This window comes from Phyllobates terribilis, unplaced genomic scaffold (assembly GCF_046119375.1).
Source record: "Phyllobates terribilis strain yellow unplaced genomic scaffold, ASM4611937v1 Scaffold_3__8_contigs__length_932513732, whole genome shotgun sequence".
In the NCBI taxonomy this organism is placed as follows: Eukaryota; Metazoa; Chordata; class Amphibia; order Anura; family Dendrobatidae; genus Phyllobates; species Phyllobates terribilis.
The window spans coordinates 448,877,003-448,897,065 of NW_027362763.1; the positions used below are offsets into that span (position 1 = coordinate 448,877,003).

Sequence of the window (20,063 nt, forward strand, 5' to 3'; positions counted from 1 at the left end):
TTTTTTACAGTTTCTATGGTACCCAGGTCTGGATGAGAGTCTTCTCTCCTCCAGACTTGGGTACCATCCGCACATTGAAACGCATATAATCCGCGTGTACAAATGTACTGACACGGATTATATGCGTTTCAATGCAAGTCAATGGCGGCGATTACGCCGCGCTTCTGCAAAATTAATGGACATGCTGCAGATTTTTGAGCGCAGCATAAACGCTGCAGAAAAATCCGCAGCATGGGCATAGAACTTGCGGAATCCCCTTGGGGACCATGGGGTGCGGATTACCTAGCATTTAACAAGCGTTTACGCTGTGGAAATTCTGCAGCATATACGCTTGAAAAACGCTACGTGGGCACTTAGTCTTAAAATTCCACAAAAAAAAAATGTTGAAAAAAACGCAATGTGTGAACATACCCTAAGAGGAATTCTCCTGCCGCATGTTAGCAACCTAGCGACCAGTCGCAGATTATATCATTCACAGGAACAAAACCGCAATGTATACAATGCTACTTTTCCTGTAAAAGAGAACGACACCTCGATGGTCACCAATATAATTTATTGGGCTCTCATGGGTACCACTAAGGTCTCCCATTGCAGGCTGTGGACGTACCACATATTATTGCTTCCCCAGCATGTTACTTTTATTGTAACCCCTTTTACTATTTTAGGCTGAAGTGTTTAAAGTAAAGAAAGTCTTTTAGCAGAAGGAACTTTGCAAAACTAATATCAGAGGTGTTTTTTTTAGTAAAATGATTTATTACTTACCAAATAACCCAGGTGCTGAGATTAACTGCAATGCAATGAGGCTCATTGTGTGGAGATCGGAAATGCTTCAAGGAGTGCTGGCATTCAGAGGTAGCACTACAGCCCTAAATGTACAAAATGAGATGGTAAATTACATGGTCGTGCCTACCAGAGGCCAGAAAGCGGGAATTTGGGGAATTGTTTGCTCCAGTTCTATACCTGCTTTTGACATGGAGACAACAAATGTGGTCTGGTGATTTTCACTCCCTGACTTACAAAACTGTCACTCCGTAGTCAAGGAGTCACAAACAGAACATTTTATATAATGGTCATCAACACCATTGTGTTGGAAAGCCTCTTTAAGGGTCCGTGCCCACGATGCGTTTTTCAAGCATTTTTGCTGGGTATTTTTTGCAGCGGAAACGCTTGGTAAGCCTTCACCCATGGTCCCCTATGTAATTCCGCAATTGCAATGCCCATGCTGTGGAATTTTCCGCAGCGTTTTTGATGTGCTGAAAATTCCACAGCATGTCCATCATTTGTGCGTTTACGCATGTGGAATTCCCATATACAATGCATTAGAAAACGCATGGCAATTCTGCATGTGTAAAACGCGCGAAAAACGCATGTCAAATTTCGCATGCGTTTTTCCGGGCAAGGACATGCAGAAATGAAGCGGAAATTTTCCGCTTCATTTCTGCATCGTGGGCACATAGCCTAATATGTTTAAATATATTTAATTTAAAAAAGGGGGCCTTGAACTCAAGATATCGGTGTCAGCACATCATCAGTGCTATGCTACCGAAACGAGCCAATGGACCATTCCTTTCATTACACACCACTGACAATAAGTGAAGCTAGTGGGCAGCAGGACCTGGGCTGATATCTCAATGCTGAGACATAAAGCAAGGTTCACCTATGTTCACTTTAAACACCTAAAACCAAACTCTTTAATCCCCACAATAACCCGAATTGTCAGGATTTAGGTGAAGCGAAGCTTCAATGCCTAGGATGTTCTCTATGATTAACGACTACAAGGACAGTCTCCGACAAGTGTATTACAGAAGCATCAGTGCAATGGTATTCCAGACACACGGTCAGAAAGCTGGAGTAAGTACTCATGCTGACCGCTACACAGATCTCTGTCAAGCTGGCAGTTTGGGGGCTTAGATCCTCGGTCAGGGCAGAACTTGCTGACATATTACAGGCACAAATGTTTCTGCATCACCCTCCTTTGAAATATGCAAAAGTAAAATAAAAGTAAAGTAAATATAACAGTTTTGGAAACTTTATAACTTTGGAATGCTTTATAATTAAAACAAAAAATACTTTTTAAATATCTTTCTTGAAAAACTGAAAATTTAAGTCAAATCATTAAGCTGCACTATTGAGAGATTCTGATTTGTCAAGTACAGTGCAGTCATGAAGATGTTACGTGGATCAATATCCCCAAATATAACATGGCTCCGATTCATAAAAGCAATTTCGCCAGAAATCTGGCATAAATTGCTTTGAAAAAAAAAAATTGCTACATTTTTGCACAACTCGAAGTTGTGCGACTTTGGCGTAATTTCTCCCAACTCCGTCAAAATGGGTGAAGCTGGGGCGAGACGGGGGATTGACGGGATAACGTGTCAGTCAGGACAAGCTGTGGCATTCTCCATGCCAGAAATCTCACTCACAAAGACTGGATTAAGCTTTCTGGCATGAGACATGGAGGTGAATGTCACTCATCAGCTGCTCCAGATTCATGAAGATGCGTGCGCTTCTTCATAAATCAGGAGAATCTAACTCCAACAAGCCCCCTCATCAAGACTGGAGAGAGAATCAGGGCCTGTATGTAAATATGTAAGGATATCACCATATTTGAGAATAGCTAAAAACGCTCTCCATGAAAATTTGAAGAGAGCTCCCTAAGCAGTGTTGCACTAGGCTCTGGGTGTGTAACCTTGAGAAGTTTTATTGGAATAGTTGAGTTTTTTCCCTTTTTGTTCTGTTTTACATTTGTTTACATTGTGGCCTAAAAAGATATACAGAAGTATTTTATAAAATAGGGCATACAAGTGACTGTAACTATGAAGTCCACGTGTAGGTCTATAGAAAATATACAGGCCTAGCAGTTCCGCCATGCAGAGGACACTTTCCTTGGCTCAATAGACACTGCTACTACCTATAGTCAGTAAACGTTAATTGATGTATGTGTATGAGACCAAAAATACAAGGAGGTGTAACTATGGTGGATACAAGTAGCACCCCCAGAGCACATGGGGGTCTAATAGGTCTTTCTGTCCTAAATGAGAAGACATACAATTAAACAATAGTTGGGGGCCCTTTTGGATATTTGGCATTGGGGCCTACGATTTTCCAGTCATGCCTCTGGGAATACAGCCCACTTCTTTTTTGCCGCAGATTATAGCTGTAAATTAGGTCATATGATCTAAACCCTGCATTCTAAAACTGGACATACATAAGATAGAAATAGATTCTCGTAGATTTGCGTATTGCTCGGGAAACAGAAAAAAATGCATTTTAATAACAGGTTTTCTCTAATACATTCAGAATTAGAGATCACAGTACACTTTAGAAGTTATTGCTTCTGGCAGGCAAAATACAACGCATGAAAACCCATAAAGCAAAGGTCAGGGCAAAGTAAACCAAAGCATATTTCCAACGAGAAGCCATGCTTTAACTATTAGTGCATTGGTGAATTCACCGTTTCTAGGAGTAATTTTCACCTGATGGCCGCATTTAAGGCAAAGCCAAACATCCACTGGAGGAGTGAACTCTCCATCCTTCGTCCTTCTCTCCTTCATGCAATCTGTGCATGAGCACCATACATTCTGAGACACGGCTTTCTTCACCTGAGTCACATCTACTGCTTGGCTCACATGATGGCAGGTAAGACCTGTAAAGCAACAAGACATTTTCAAGAGACACCCAACAAAACAGCATCATTGATGTAATGATTAATACAAACTAACAGGGCTCCTTAGTATTCATTCATTCAAATTCAGGACACATATCACCTCTACTACAAGACCTGCTTTGGTGCAATGGAAAGGAGACAACTCACTGTTATTTTTCCCTCAACAGTCCTTCGAGGGGTAGTCTCATCATTTAAAGCAACGTTCACTAGTATATGCCATCACCTTAGGATCATGGGGTCCTACTGAACGATTAATGAAGGTTCAGCAGTACTGATCTTAAGTTTACCCTGCACAGCGCTATACCATTGCTACGATACCTTAATTCTCAGCATGCGCTGAGTCCCAGAGGCCAAATACCACTTATTAAACTGTGTAATATCCTAGTGATATGACATGACTTTTTAAGATGGGAACAACTCTTAAAACTGTCCTCAGCTTTTTTATGTAACACATGATCTAAATGAGTGTGGGACACCACATGTCATGGATGAAGTGACTGCTTTAAAGGGATTTTACAGTCTTATATAAATAACGATAAACTAATATATAAATTTTGAGCTCTTAAACTTTCTAATACACTTTGGGACTGATCCATAATTGCTTTTGAACCTATTTCTGGAGTACAAATTGTTCTAATAATGACTTTTTATCTGTGACATATCAATTTAATTTGCGCCTTTTTATAAGTTAACTTTTTTTTTTTCTTTTTGTATTACGAGAGTTTTGATTAAACAGATACTTTAGCCTATTTTACTATTTGGGACTTTTTGCATTATCACAGGATTTTTCGGCAATAGTATTCCAGTAACCTAGTGGAGTACAAAATCTATATACATTCTTTTTTGCGCAGTTGAAGACGACTAGCGTACAATATTTTAAAGGGTACCTGTCACCAGTTTTTAACAATATAAAAAAAAGCCATCACCTTTATCTACTCTTGTACCGCCATCCATAAATCTGTATGCAAGACACTTAGTCCCCCTGCATAACCTATAAATTACCTTTCATAAGTCTCCTGTACTATATACTAATCAGTACAGTCCAGTTTAATGGGTGTCCCTGGTCTGTGCCTCCTCTATCAGCAGAACTGCCGTCGTCCTGCATTAAATTACGTGGTACATGCGTCCTAAGTCATCCTCAGATTGCTGCGAATTTTGCACACTTTGGTGCACCTACCAAGGGCAGAGCAAAGTCTTGTAACGAACATGTGCTGACTTCACTTCCGATCTATAGGGGCTGGCACAATACAGGACTTTGCTCTTGATAACGCAGAGCAAAGTGCACCTGCGTGTTAACTTTGAGGCAGTGGTGGACATAGAAACAACAGGGCCTCACACATGCCATCGCACTGCCTCCACCATGTTTTACAGAGGATGTAGTTTGCTTTGGATCATGAGCCATTCCAAGTATTCTCCATACTTTGTTCTTCCCATCATTCTGGTACAGGTTGTAGTTTCATCTGTCCAAAGAATGCTTTTACAGAACTGGGCCGACTTCTTTAGATGTTATTTTTGGCAAAGTCTAATCTGGCCTTTTTATTTTAAAGGCTGATTAATCGTTTGTACCTTGTGGTGAACACTCTGTATTTGTTCTCATGAAGTCTTATCTTTATAGTAGACTTAGATACTGAAACACCTACTTCCTGGAGAGTGTTCTTCACTTGGGTGAATGTTGTGAAGGGGTTTTCCTTCACCATGGAAAGGACTCCGCGATTATCCACCACTGTTTTCCGTGGACATATTCGGCTTTTTGAGTTCCCAAGCTCACCAGTGCGCTCTTTTTTTTCTTTGCAGAATGTACAAAACTGTTTATTTGCCCACTTCTCTAACACTTCTGATATCCCTCTGATGGATTTCTTCATTTTTCAGCCTAATGATGGTCTGTTTCACTTCCATTAAAAGCTCCTTTGATTGCATGTTGTGGGTTTACAACAACTTCCAAATGCAAATGCACACCTGGAATCAGCTCCAGACTTTTTACCTGCTTAACTGATGGATTAACATAGGAATAACTCATGTAGCCCATTAAAAGAGCTTTTAAGATAATTATCCAATTACATTTGGACCCTTTATACAGAGGCAGCTACATATTACAGAGCTGTAAATTCTAAACCTTTACTTCAATTATTAGGATATGAGTGAAAAAGAGCGAGTGACTAACTAAAATAAATAAGTGTATTGAATATATTTTATTTACTCATTTATATAGCGACGATATTATCGGCACTGTCTCCGTTGGGGCTCACAATCTAGATTTCCTATCAGTATGTCTTCGGAGTGTGGGAGGAAATCGAAATACACACAGGAAACCCACACAAACACAGGGAGAACATACAAACTCCTTGCAGATGTTGTCCTTGGTGTGATATGCTAACCACTGAGCTGCTGTGCTAGTCTGAATTTAACTTTTCTATTAAAAGGGAATCTCTAAGCAGGTTTTTGCTATGTAATCTGAAGACAGCAGGAAATAGAGGTTGAGCCACAGAATTCAGTGATATGTCACTTGTCAAAGTGCGTGCTGTAGTTTACTAACTGTGAAGGGTTTATCACTAAGAGATTAACATCGCCGGATTACACTACAGTCATGGCCAAAAGTTTTGAGAATGACACCAAAATTATATTTTCACATGATCTGCTGGCCTCTGGTTTTTATTAGTGTTTGTCTGATGTTTATATCACATACAGAAATATAATTGCAATCATATTCTGAGTACCAATAGGTTATATTGACAGTTAGAATGAGTTAATGCAGCAAGTCAATATTTGCAGTGTTGCCCCTTCTTCTTCAAGACCTCTGTAATTCTCCCTGGCATGCTCTCAATCAACTTTTGGACCAAATCCTGACTGATAGCAGTCCATTCTTGCATAATCAATGCTTGCATTTTGCCAGAATTTGTTGTTTTTTGTTTGTCCACCCGTCTCTTGATGATTGACCACAAGTTCTCAATGGGATTAAGATCTGGGGAGCTTCCAGGCCATGGACCCAAAATTTCTATGTTTTGTTCCATGAGCCATTTAGTTATCACCTTTGCTTTATGGCAAGGTGCTCCATCATGCTGGAAAAGGCATTGTTGGGCGCCAAACTGCTCTTGGACGGTTGGGAGAAGTTGCTCTTGGAGGACATTCTGGTACCATTCTTTATTCATGGCTGTGTTTTTAGGCAAGACTGTGAGTGAGCCGATTCCCTTGGCTGAGAAGCAACCCCACACATGAATGGTTTCAGGATGCTTTAAGGATGGCATGAGACAAGACTGGTGGTAGCGCTCACCTCTTCTTCTCCGAATAAGCTGTTTTCCAGATGTCCCAAACAATCGAAAAGGGGATTCATCAGAGAAAATGACTTTGCCCCAGTCCTCAGCAGTCCACTCCCTGTACCTTTTGCAGAATATCAGTCGGTCCCTGATGTTTTTTCTGGAGAGAAGTGGCTTCTTTGCTGCCCTCCTTGAAACCAGCCCTTGCTCAAAGAGTCTCTGCCTCACAGTGCGTGCAGAAGCACTCACACCAGCCTGCTGCCCTTCCTGAGCATGCTCGGCACTGCTGGTAGTCCGATCCCGCAGCTGAAACAGTTTTAAGATACGGTCCTGGCGCTTGCTGGTCTTTCTTGGGCGCCCTGGAGCCTTTTTGACAACAATGGAAGCTCTCTCCTTGAAGTTCTTGATGATGCGATAGATTGTTGACCGAGGTGCAATCTTTGTAGCTGCGATACTCTTCCCTGTTAGGCCATTTTTGTGCAGTGCAATGATGGCTGCACGTGTTTCTTTAGAGATAACCATGGTTAACTGAAGAGAAACAATGATACCAAGAAGCAGCCTCCTTTTAGGCTGTGTGCCCACGTAGCATTTTTCAAGCGTATATGCTGCGGAATTTCCGCAGCGTAAACGCTTGAAAAACGCATGTATATCCGCACCCCATGGTCCCCAATGGGATTCCGCAAGTTCTATGCACATGCTGCGGATTTTTCCGCAGCGTTTATGCCGCGTTCAAAAATCCGCAGCATGTCATTTAATTTTGCGTTTCCGCAAGCGGAATTGCCTTTGTCCAATGCATAAAAAACGCAAGGCAATTCCGCATGTGGAAAACGCGTGATAAACGCGCGAAAAATGCGCGATAAACGCGTGCGGAATTCCGCATGCGTTTTTCCGGGAGAGGACTTGCATTTATGCAGCAGAAATTTTCTGCTTCATAAATGCAACGTGGGCACATAGCCTTAAAGTGTCCAGTGATGTCATTCTTACTTAAGCATGACTGATTGATCGCCAGCCCTGTCCTCATCAACACCCACACATGTGTTAATGGATCAATCACTAAAACGATGTTAGCTGCTCCTTTTAAGGCAGGACTGCAATGATGTTGAAATGTGTTTTGGGGGTTAAAGTTCATTTTCTGGGCAAATATTGACTTTGCAAGTACAGTAATTGCTGTTAAGCTGATCACTCTTTGACATTCAGGAGTATATGCAAATTGCCATTACAAAAAATGAAGCAGTAAACTTTGGAAAAATTACTATTTGTCTCATTCTCAATACTTTTGGCCATGACTGTAGTCCGACTACCACCTCTCCTGTGATGAGCACCTCACTGTCTATGAACTTTATACATACAGAGCCTAGTGTGGGTGTGATTAGATGTGGTGTGGTTGGAGTTAGCTTTCTCAGCTCTGCTTTCTTTTTAAATCCAAAAGCTCTGATTGGATCAAAATGACTGCACCCAGTAAACTAAGTGATACATCCTTAGATTCAGCTTCTCTGTCTACATCATGTTGCTCTCAGATGAGGTAGTAAAAACCTGCTGACAGATTCCTTTTAACAACTATACAAAAGCAACTCTACTCAGTCTTTTTCACCTTATTCTATATTGGTCTTTGAATTATCATTCATGTCTATTGACGCTTATATAGTAATTATCATTCATGTCTATTGACGCTTATATAGTAGAACTTTGCTCATACCAATAACGTCATCTGAGGAATCTTCATCAGGGGGACGACTAGTCCGTCTACTCCTCCTCGTCTTTTCTGAACCTCCCAAAGAACATGGCTCCTTTACTCTCATCTGCAGCTTTAAGGCAAAATAAAAAGTAATTTCAATATTTAGATACATTTTTAAATCAACTAACTTATGTGTCCACACAAGAAGCAGCATGTATACATTTACTGACAGACTGCTTGTGGAAACCCTCTACAAGTGACTGAATTTTGGAAACTAGACTCCTCAAGGAATGTATGTAGCTGTGTTGTGAGCACCTTGAACCCTCATATGCGTCACAGAAGTTTATAACGTAGAGCCATGAAAATATATAAAATCACATTTTTCCAACAAAAATGTTTTTAGCCCCAATTTTTTTATTTTCACAAGTGTAACAGGAGAAATGGACCCCAAAATCTGTTTAATTTCTCCTGAGTATGCCGATACCACATATGTGGGGGGAGGGGGAAACTACTGTTTGGACGCACAGCAGGGCTCAGAAAGCTCAGAAAGGAAGGAGTGATGTTTTGGAACGCAGAGTTTGAAGGAATGGTCTGCGGGTGTCATGTTGCGTACACAGAGCTCCTGATGTGCCTAAACAGTAAAAACCTCCAACAAGTGACCCCATTTTGGAAACTAGACCCATCAAGGAATTTATCTAGATGTGTGGTGATCACCTTGAACCCACAGTTGCTTCACAGAATTTTACAACGTTAATCTGTGAAAATGAGAAAAATTGTTTTTCCCCAAAAAAAGTTGTTTTAGCCCCAAATTTTTTCATTGTTACAAGGATAACAGGAGATAATAGCAGAATTCCCCCTCAAGTGACGCCATTTTGGAAATTATCTACAGGTGAACTGATGATTTTGACTCCATGAGTGTTTTCCAGAAACAAGCAGTAGTGGATGTTGCTGAGTGAAAATTGCAAACTGCCATTCTAGTGCCCAGTACATTGTAGTGCCTAGCTCATGCTTCTGGAGACACCCATAAATTAGGTGGGTTCTCATCGCTACAGAGATGCCAAACGTGTGGATGCTAAATGTGGTTTAGGCACACTGGGGCTCAGAAGGGAGGGGGGCATTTGGATTTGGGAGCACAGAATTTGCTGGATTTTTTGGGGGGTGTGAGGAGCCATAGCGCTTTTCCAGAGCTTTTGTGCTACCAGTAATGTGGAAGTCCTCTATATTTCCGTTAACAGATGATGGATCTGAGTGTTTTTTTTTTTTTTTTGAGGATTGAGTTGAAGCTTTTATTGGGAACATTTTACATAACGTTTGTGATCACATTTATCTGGCTCTCTATACTGAGCACTTATATCAGGGTTTCCATCTAAATCTCCAAGGCCATGTGATTCAGATGAAACCCCCGAGGGATCAATTCACTATAATGAGGCAGTAGAGTGACTCTGAACTCCGTCTGGCCTCTGTTTAGCGGTGTCCTTTTCAAAAATGCGCCTGACCGTGCTTTCATGCACGCCTAAAAAGACGGACACCACAGGATCACAGGCCAGACGGCATCCACAGTGCCCCCATCTTCCTCACTGTAAGGAATGTTCCGCTGGGGGTTACATCTGAATCACGTATTTCAGAGATTTACACAGAAACCCCGGTGTAAGCGCTCAGTGTGGAGCACAGGATAAATGTGAGCCGAGCCATACTGCGATCTTTGGGAGACAGAATGAACAAATCAACAGCAGGTGAAGAATTGGTTTTATTTCGTTTTTACGCTGTTTCTCGTACTGTATGGCTATGTATGTATATATGGCTACTTTTTTGCTGCAGATTTTTATGCAAATTTTCAGATGCGTTTTGCAGCACGAGCAAGGTCTATGAGAAACCAGAATTCTCTGTTCACACATCATGGTTTTTTTGTTGTTGCGTATTTTGTGCCATGGTTGGGTTTTTGGAAAATAGAGAATGTCACTTCTTTCAACGTTTTTTCACCGATAGGAAGTAATAGGTGGTGAAAAAAACACTAAAAAAAAAAACGCATCAAGAACGCAGTAAAATTTGCATCAGCGTTTTTGATGGCAAAATAGAATGGGGTTCTTTTTTTCACAGAACTTTATATACATGCATAAATAGACAAAAGGACAGTAAAAAAAAAAAACATACAAAAAGCGCAGCAAAACCTGCGCTTTTGACGCAGCTGATTTCATGGCAGAGATTAGGTTTTGCTGCAGATTTGTGATGCTGAAAAACCCAGCATGTGTGAACATAGCCTGTAAGTGATCAGACAACTTTATTCTTCGGGTCAGTGCAATTACAGCGATCCAAGATTTATATTGCTTTTTTTATGTTTGGCTGCTGTCACACACTTAGGTTATGTTCACACATCATGGTTTTTTCAGCGTTTTTTGATGCTTTTTTTTTATGCAAATTTTCCGCTGCATTTTGCAGTACCAGCAAAGTCTATGAGATTCCAGAAATCTCATTGCACATGTTATTTTTTGTACAGGATTTTGTGCTTTACATGTTTTTTTTCAAAATAGAGCATGTCACTTATTTCAGGGTTTTTTTCACCCACTTGAAGTAATGGCTGGTTAAAAAAGTTTTCAGCGTTTTTGTGCCTAAACCAGAATGAGATATTTTTTTTTTTTCACCGAACCTTATGTACATGCATAACAGAGAAAAGGACAGTGGGAAAAAAGCTGAAAAAACGCACAAAAAAAGCAAAAAAAAACAGCAACAAAAATCCTGAACAACCTCCTGTCAAGAGATCAGGTTTTGCTGCAGAAAAAGATCGCTGAAAGACGCCTTTTTTTGTGCAAAAACTAGTTTCTGCATTGCCATATTTTGAGAGCTATAATTTTTCCATATTTCGGCCGAGTCATTTGACGGATTGTTTTTTGCAGGACGAGATAATGTTTTTCTTGGTACCATTTTCGGGCGCATGACATTTTTTGATCGATTTCTATTCCGATTTTTGGAAGGCAGAATGAACAAAAACAGCAATTCAGGAAATGTTTTTGGGGTTTTTTATTATGCCGTTCCGTATATGGTAAAATTGCTAAGGCAGCTTTATTCTTTGGGTCAGTACAATTACAGCAGTAAAAACATTTAGATTATTTTTTTATGTTTTGGCGATTTTACACAATAAAAACTATTTGATAGAAAAAAATAATTATTTTTGCATCACTTTATTTGGAGAGCTGTAACTTTTTTATTTTTCTGCCGATGGAGATGTATGGTAGCTTGTTGGTTTTCATAAAAATATTTATGGGTACAATATATATATTTTTTTTCTTACTATTTTTTTTTTTAACTTTTTTACTTAGTCCCTCTATGGGACTTTCACTTTTTTAATTCTGATTGTTCCTGATCGCTTATAAAACATAGCAATGCACAAGCAGTGCTGCACTGACACACAAAGTTGCTACATCATGCTCTGAACATGGTGTAACAAGTTAGCCATCTCTGGTAACCTGGATGTCGTCATCGGTCCCTTGCGATGGCGTAGCAGGAGAGCCGATCGGAATGAAGATGGGGCTCTCCTCCCTCTGCATGCCTGCTAAATGCTGCGACTGATATCGATCGCATCATTTAGCGGGTTAAAACTGCTGGGAGTGGTGCAGGAACCTCTCCTGGCAGTGAGTGCTGGGTGTCAGCTGTCAGAATCAGCTGACATCCAGCAATGATCGTCAGCACACAGCCTCCTGTGCGCTGGTGGTCGTCATGACGTATATATACTGCAGTGGTTGGGAAGTACTTCCCGACCATGACATGTATATACTGGAAATTTCGTGAAGGGGTTAATGTAATGCTATGGGCTCCATGATGGATATATATGCCATGCTGATTGGGCGGATATTGCCTGATGACTTGCAGGATCCCACCTGACATACAGAAATGAAAATTAGGTGATCCATGAGAACACCGAATGCCAGAGTTTAACTCTTTAAATGTAGCTGTCAATAATGCCAATGGTAGACTTTGGCATATCGACTCATGGGACTCACGTCTATTGGCCAGGTCAGTTATTGCCTCTTACTGCATTTTAATGCAATGTTGTGGCAGCCAAAAAAACATAATTCTGGCGTTTCTTTTTTCTCATTGCACTGCTTACTAGTGTTGAGCATTCCGATACTGAAATATCGGGTATCGGCCGATATTCGCGGTATCGGAATTCCGATACTTTTACAATATCGAATACCGGAATCGGAAGTTCCCATAATGCCTGCGCTCTGCAGTGTCTCTGAAGTATGACAAGCTGGATGGCAGCGCTCAGCTGCGATCCAGCCTGTCATCAGAACGCCATCCCAGCGTGGGAGAATTCTCCTGATCGTTTAAACGCCGGCGGGTGGTAAAAAGCCGCCAACTTTTAAACAATCACTCAGCCCCATACTGCTTCCCCGCAGCCTCCCACCCCGATCCTCCGCTCCCCTCCCCACCTCCCATCCCGATCGTAAGTTAGGACCGGGCGGGGAGCGCAGCACCAAGGAGCGGGGAGCGAAGGACCCGGGCGGGGAAGCCGGCAGTGAAAAGACTTCACCGCCGGCTTTCCCGTTCTGTGCTGCGCTTTCCCGCCGGTTATTTCAAATGAACAGCTGAGGTATCAGGTGATGCTGATCAGCTGTTCATTTGAAGTAGCCGCGGTGCCCTCAGAGGGTTCACGTGAGTTCATGCTTGACTGCATTGCATGAACTCACATGAACTTTCCCACGACCGCACAGGTCAGCCTCCCAGACGATCAGCCCGTCATGATTGGTGTGTGTGGGTGTCTGTGCGTGTGTCTGCGAGTGTGTGCGGGGTGTCTGTGCGATGTCTGCGGTGTCTGTGCGATGTCTGCGAGTGTGCGCGGTGTCTGTGCGATGTCTGCGAGTGTGCGCGGTGTCTGTGCGTGTGCGCGGTGTCTGTGCGATGTGTGTGTGTGCGCGTGCAGGCAGACATAGGCCGATGTGACACTACTACTCCCATCGGCCTATGTCTGTCCCCCGTCCACTCGTGCCAGCAGGATCAGCTTGATGGGAGCAGTAGTTCCCATCAGCCTGATCCTGCTATTTAAATTGCCCTACTGTGTCCCCAATAAATTTTAAATACATGTCATTGGTGGCCAGTGGTTACCTACAGATGAGCCGAGTTCATGTCCAATGAACTCAGCTCACCTCATGCATGTCACGGACAGTGTGGGAAAATTCTCACGCTGAAGCGCTGAGTGCAGGAGAATTCTCCCACGCTGTCAGTGACGTGCATGAGGTGAGCTGAGTTCATTGGACATGAACTCGGCTCATCTGGATGCCGTCACAGCGAGACACTGAGGAGCGCAAGCATGCCTGCGCTTCTCAGTGTCTGCGGGATGACAGGCTGGATGGCAGCGTTCTGCTGCGGTCCAGCCTGTCATCTCGATGTAGCAGAGCTGAAGCTGTCCTGGGAACCATGGAAAGGTAAGGATGGTGTTGCTTTATTATTTTTCTTTTATTGCAGGAGATCGTTGGCTTCAGCTGGAATGGGCGTGATGGTAAGTAGAGTTTAATTTAAAACAATAAAGAATTGTGTGTTTATTTCAATTAAAGGACTTTATTCTGGGTGTTTGTGTTTTTTTTTTTAACTTTGACTATGGGGTTAGTAATGGGGGTGTCTTATAGACGCCTCTCCATTACTAACCTGGGCTTGATGTCAGCTGGCATTATAAGCTGACATCAACCCTGGCCCTATTACCCCACTGCCACCGCTACAGGGCAGTGGGAAGAGCGAGGCTAAGTGCCAGAATTGGCGCATCCTGTGGATGCGCCATTTCTGGGGCGGCTGACGGCTGGTGTTTCTAGCCTGGAAGGGGGCCAATATTCATGGCACCCTTCCTGGGCTATTAATATCAGCCCCCAGCTGTCTGCCTAGCCTTTGCTAGCTATTAAATTAGGGGGGACCCCACGTCATTTTTTTGAGGGGGTCCCCCATTTTAATAGCTAGTAAAGGCTAGGTATTCAGCTGGGGGCTGATATTAGTAGCCTGGGAAGCTCCGTGGGTATTACCCCCTTCCCAGGCTTCAAACATCTGCCCCAGCCGTCTGCTTAACCTCCGTTAGAGCCTAAAATTAAGGGGAACCCCACGCCAATTTTTTTTTAAATAAATCCTTTATTTTAACACTAAATGACAAGTACAGTAATCAACACTGTCACTGTACTTCATATATATGTGACTGACATGTTTCTATCTATCTAATCTATGTGTGAAGCTCTATTCCTTCTATTCTAAATTGTCGGGTACAGATGCTGAATTGCCGGCCGGCTTTTTTAAAGAGACGGTGCATGAAAACACAATTATTTTTTTAAATAAATCCTTTACACTAAATGACAAGTACAGTAAGCAACACTGTCACTGTACTTCTTATATATGTGACTGACATGTTTCTATCTATCTAATCTATGTGTGAAGCTCTATTCTTTCTGTTGTAAATTGTCGGGTAAAGTGTATGCCGCTGATGAATTGCCGGCTTTTCGCGTAATACATTCTACATTATTCTTAGTTGTTTTACTTCCTGTAGAATTAACCTACAAGGAAAGAAAGGGTTTATTTTCATTCCGATATTTGTGTCCCATTGACTTGCATTGGTTTCCGGTATCGGAATCGGCGATATCCGATACTTTTTGGGTATCGGTCTGATCCAATCCGATACGATATTTCCTGATATCGGAAGGTATCGCTCAACACTACTGCTTACCTATCGGGCTAAGGACTTTTATGAACACAGCGATACCAAACGTCCTTTTTTTAATGGGGTGAAAGGAGGAAAATTTTAACTTTTGTATTTTTTATTTTTTTTTCAGATTTAAAAAAAAAAAAAAAAACCACATTTTTTCCACTTTTTACTGTATTTGTTAGTTCCCTTAGGGGAATTGAAGCATCACTTTACTATAGATGCAGGGAATCAGCACTACTATGCAGGGTATTGGAGTCAGTAAGCCAAGCCTCCAACTCCTCAATTTCCCTGACTTCCGACTCCACAGCTCGGCCTCACTACAGAGCATGTACATAAAGTGCAGCACAGATTCATCTCATCTAAAAGCCCAGATCCTTAGATCAGGAATAGAACAGACACTTATAGGACATTTCATACCTTTCCCAAATTCTTATGAAAACATTTACGGCAAATCCTGCAATGTACTACTAAACCCAATTTATTATATATTTTAGAAGACTGAGTCGGTCCATTTTACATAGACTCCACCAAAATGGACACTGACTCCACAGCCCTGCTACTATGTATAGTTAAAATCATGATATCCTATAAAAGCCAGCTAAACGCTGACTTTTACGGAAGAGACTTCATGACAAACATGGAGGTCTTTAGCAGACCCCTAGCTGTCATGGAATCCCATGATCATGTCATGGACACGTCGATGGGCGCATGGAATGACATATCCCCTGCCAATGCGTGTTAAATGCTGCTGTCAGAGATTCACAGCAGTATTTGACAAGTTAACATCTCTGTTCGTGGATGTTAGAAGCAGATGATGGTAGAATAAATCAGCCATCATCAGCTGGGATACTTGTGAAGAAGGGGTTAAGGATGTCCTAACAATGGTCCTCCATCTCTGCTATCTGAGCCCTGTTCCTGATTTCAATTCTAGTCAATTAGTGAGATTAAAAGTAAAAATCTTAAGAAAAATAAAACAGCGGCCTCTTTATTATGTATAATAAAAAACCCTCAAATAACAAACACTGTGGGAAATAAAAAAATGCAAAACACCCGCAATGCCAGAATTACTTTGTTGCTCCTTAGCCTCCCAAAAATTTGTAATAAAAAGCAACTAAGAAAAATGTAGAATTGACGTCTTTCTTCCCATTCCACTCCCCTCAAAAAAATAAATAAAATACATTTTTCAAAAGAATTTATATCATGATACAGATACCTATAAAAAAATATGCTCTGCAAAACAGAATTCACATAAGGCTACATCAACTGAAAAAATGAAAGCATTTTTTGCGCTTGGAATACATTAATTTAAGGGAAAAATAATAGCTGTGGCCTCACATCCCATAATTATTGTTCTTACGGGGTTAAAGGAAGAGTAGTAGTCTTCAATGACTACAATAGCAGATACTGTACAAATATCTACATGTGTCAGCACAGTAAATGGTAACACAATGTGAAATACCAGATGTTTCATCAAGGCACAGACATATTTAAACATATCTGTGCAGGTTATAAATATTGTTTTCATACATAGCTGGTGTGCATTATTTTCAGGCATAACTACTGCAAACACTTAGACCAGGTTCACAATAGTGTCTATATTTCATTAAAAGAACAGCAAATGGAACTCCTACAATAAAAACAGCTTCATCCAGGGATAAATGTAAGTGGTGGCAGAGGGACCACCCACTGAAGAAGTAATCCAAGACTTACACAGAGATGTCAAACTCAAGGCCCACATGTCACAGAAGGATCGGCTCTCAACTCTCCCCGTACAGACAGCCGATCAGAGCAGTGTGGAAGTGTGCACCAGAGCTCAAAATATAAAAAGACACCCACCCCCTGTCCTGGCACCACCTCTCTCCTCTCTACTAAGTACTGGATGCGTTCTACATTGACACAGCCAGAGCTTAGCAGGGGGCGCAGAGCAGGGAGCTGGTGCCATCTTGGAATCTAAGCTGATGCAGCCAACTCAAAAAGGGAACGCAGTCAGCGAGCGCAAAAAGTGAACGCAGTCAGCCAGCGTTCACATGAGTTTAAAATACATCAATTTAAGAAATCATACTAGACCCACTAAAGTGTTTGGTTTCTGTTCGGGTGCCAGTTATTTCAATGGAAATATAAAGTGAAGCAAACTGGGCTTTTTTTCCAGTACTGGTGGAACTTGACAGGGAGCCTCAGACACAAGTGGTAACTTCACCTAAGGCTATGTGCGCACGTTCAGGATTTGAAGCAGAAATTTCCTGAGAGTTTCTGCATCTCCTTGGCAGGAAAAAAAGCACATTTTTGTACATCAATGAATGTTTTTTGGAGCTAAATAAAGTCACTTGGTGGGGCATTGCTTAAACCCTTGGATTACCGTCAGAACTGGGGTGAGTATATTGGTTAATTTAAATGATTAAAGAATGTGTCTGTTGTATTTCAAATAAAGTGTTTGCTCTGTGTCTGTGTGTTTATTTAACTCTTTACTTTAATTAGGTTTGGTGATAAAAGGGTCTGATTGACACCTTGTCATCACCAAAAAAAGAGCTAGGTGTCAGCTAATCCCATTCTCATTAGAATTTCCATTCATGTAATTTATGCGGCAGCTGTGAGCTGCCATTTGCAAACATGGTCCCTGGCCATTATTAACAGCTCACAGCTATTTGGTTAGCCACTACGTCCCTCTGATCAGCACTCAGCAGCGCTTTGGATGCACCGTATTTTTGCGGTGTTCTATTGCCGCACTTTTGCTGTCAGTACATGTGAATCCACCGCATATAATGACACTTCAATCAGTCAAAATCTGCAGAGGAGACTAGTGTGTCCGCTACAGAAGTTGACATGCCGCGGGTGAGTTTGGGTACGTGGCCACGATCAGGAGCAGCTGCAGGTTTGATGCTGTGTGTTTATACAGCGTCAACCCCGCAGCGTCCAGATGTTACAGCATAGTGGATTGGATCTCTAGAAATCCCATGTCCACTATGTGTGCATCTGAGGCTGTGGATCACCCGTGGACATTGACATGCGGCGTGTCTTTCAGGACCGCAACATGTCAAATTCTCTGGTGGAGTCGCTAGTCTCCGCAACATAAATTAAAAAGACAGCTGCAGGCTGAAATTAACAGCCAGGAAAGGGGCCATGAATCCTGGCCCTCTCCACAGCTATTAATATCACCCCTCAGCAGTCCCAGAAATGGCGCATCCATAAGATGCGCTAAATCTGGAGCTTAGCCTCCGCTCTTCCCACTGCCCTGTAGAGGTGGCGAGTGGGGTAATGGGGTTGGGGTTCAAGTCAGTCTTGTATTGGCGGCTGACGTGAAGCCCAGGTCAGTAATGGAGGGCGTCTATAAGACGCCCCCATTACTAACTACATAGTAAAGTTATCGCCGCCTTTTCAATAAAAGACAGGGCCAGAATAAAGTATTTTAATGAAATAGAAAACACATGGTTTTAAAAAGAATTTTTTATTGAACTCTGTCCGCGAAGCCATCGCTCTTTTGAAAAAAAAAAAAGTAAAAAAAAACAAACAACGATATCCCTCACCTGTCCACCGTCAACGACACAGTCCAAGATTGTCCCTCGGCGATCCAGGTCACTTCTACAGCAGTGACATCTGCAATCACTGATGTCACTGCTGTAGAAGACAGCAATGTACACTGACAGGAGTGTAAAATCATTCCTCTAAGTGTACATGTTGAAGGAGGTCACTGGGGTTCATCAGCTGAAGATAAGCTGATCAGCCCCGGTGAGCTCACCACCATGAGAACAATCTTCATAATGTTCCCACGGTGAGGTCACGTGAGCGATCAGCTGATCACTCATGTGACCGCAGGTCCTGGCAGCGCAGTACACTGTTGGGAGCGAGCGCGCTCCCTGCAGTATACCCCAGGCCGCTGGGAGGAGAGCATCGCTGGGACCGAGGACAAGGAGGACACCGGGGGGGGCGCCAGACAGGTGAGTATAATTTGTTTATTTTTATTTATTTTTTTTAGCCGTTGGCACGCCGACTTGGCAGAGCAGACTACTGCTCCCCCCAGCCGCGCAGCTCTCGCTGTTATCAGCGGGAGCGGCGGTTGGATGAGAGGAGTAGTAGTCCTCCTCTCCCGACCCGGGAACCACCTGTACCACGTTACCGCCGCGAATTTGCGCCTATTGGCTTTAATTGAAACGCAGCAAATCCGCAGGTATAAATATTATGCCTGCGGTTCAATTCAAGTCAATGGGTGCAAATTTGCGGCGGAAACGCCGGCACAATGGTCGTGCTGTGGTTTTTTGCCGCAATGGTAATCCTGAGAGGAAATTTCCGCATCATGTGCACAGCACATCAGGATTACCATTGTTATAGCTGGCAGACCTATTAACAAGCGTTACCGCCGCAGAAATTGTTAAAAGTCTTGCAGAGGAATACTGCGCTTTTGATATTGGGATGTGATCACAAAACCATCAAGAGTTTTGTTGTAAATAGTCAAAAATTGTGTTGAAAAAAAAAAAATGTATATAAACTGACAAAGACTTGAGAAGAATCAAATGTGAGGTGACCAGAAACCTTATTCCTCCAGTGCTGTCGTATTCCAGACCAAACCTCCCTGGAGTGCTCAGAAGTACAACGTGTTCAGTGCTGACCACCACTGAACAAGACAATTAGGTGAAACATCAAGACTGAGCCAAGAAATATCTGAAGACAGATTTTTCTATGGTTTTGTGGACTGATGAAACGAGAGCGACTTTCGACAGACCAGATGGATGGGCCCGAGGCTGGATCAGTAATGGGCACAGATCTCCACTTCAATTCAGCAAGGTGGAGATGAGGTGCTGGTAT

At 42.3% G+C, this 20,063-nt stretch overlaps 1 protein-coding gene across 2 annotated transcripts in view; it reads right to left on the minus strand.

Annotated features, from left to right (window-relative positions):
- The window catches only part of USP45 (ubiquitin specific peptidase 45), a 142,575-nt gene that overhangs the window by 120,588 nt on the left and 1,924 nt on the right, over positions 1–20,063 (minus strand). For both annotated transcript variants that reach the window (XM_073675755.1, XM_073675754.1), the window contains exons 2-4: positions 8,615–8,723; positions 3,477–3,646; positions 763–866 (exon numbers count right to left, since the gene is read on the minus strand). In XM_073675755.1, the coding sequence (XP_073531856.1) occupies positions 763–866; positions 3,477–3,646; positions 8,615–8,717 (377 nt within the window). In that variant the 5' untranslated portion in view covers positions 8,718–8,723. The remainder of the gene's footprint in view (positions 1–762; positions 867–3,476; positions 3,647–8,614; positions 8,724–20,063) is intronic.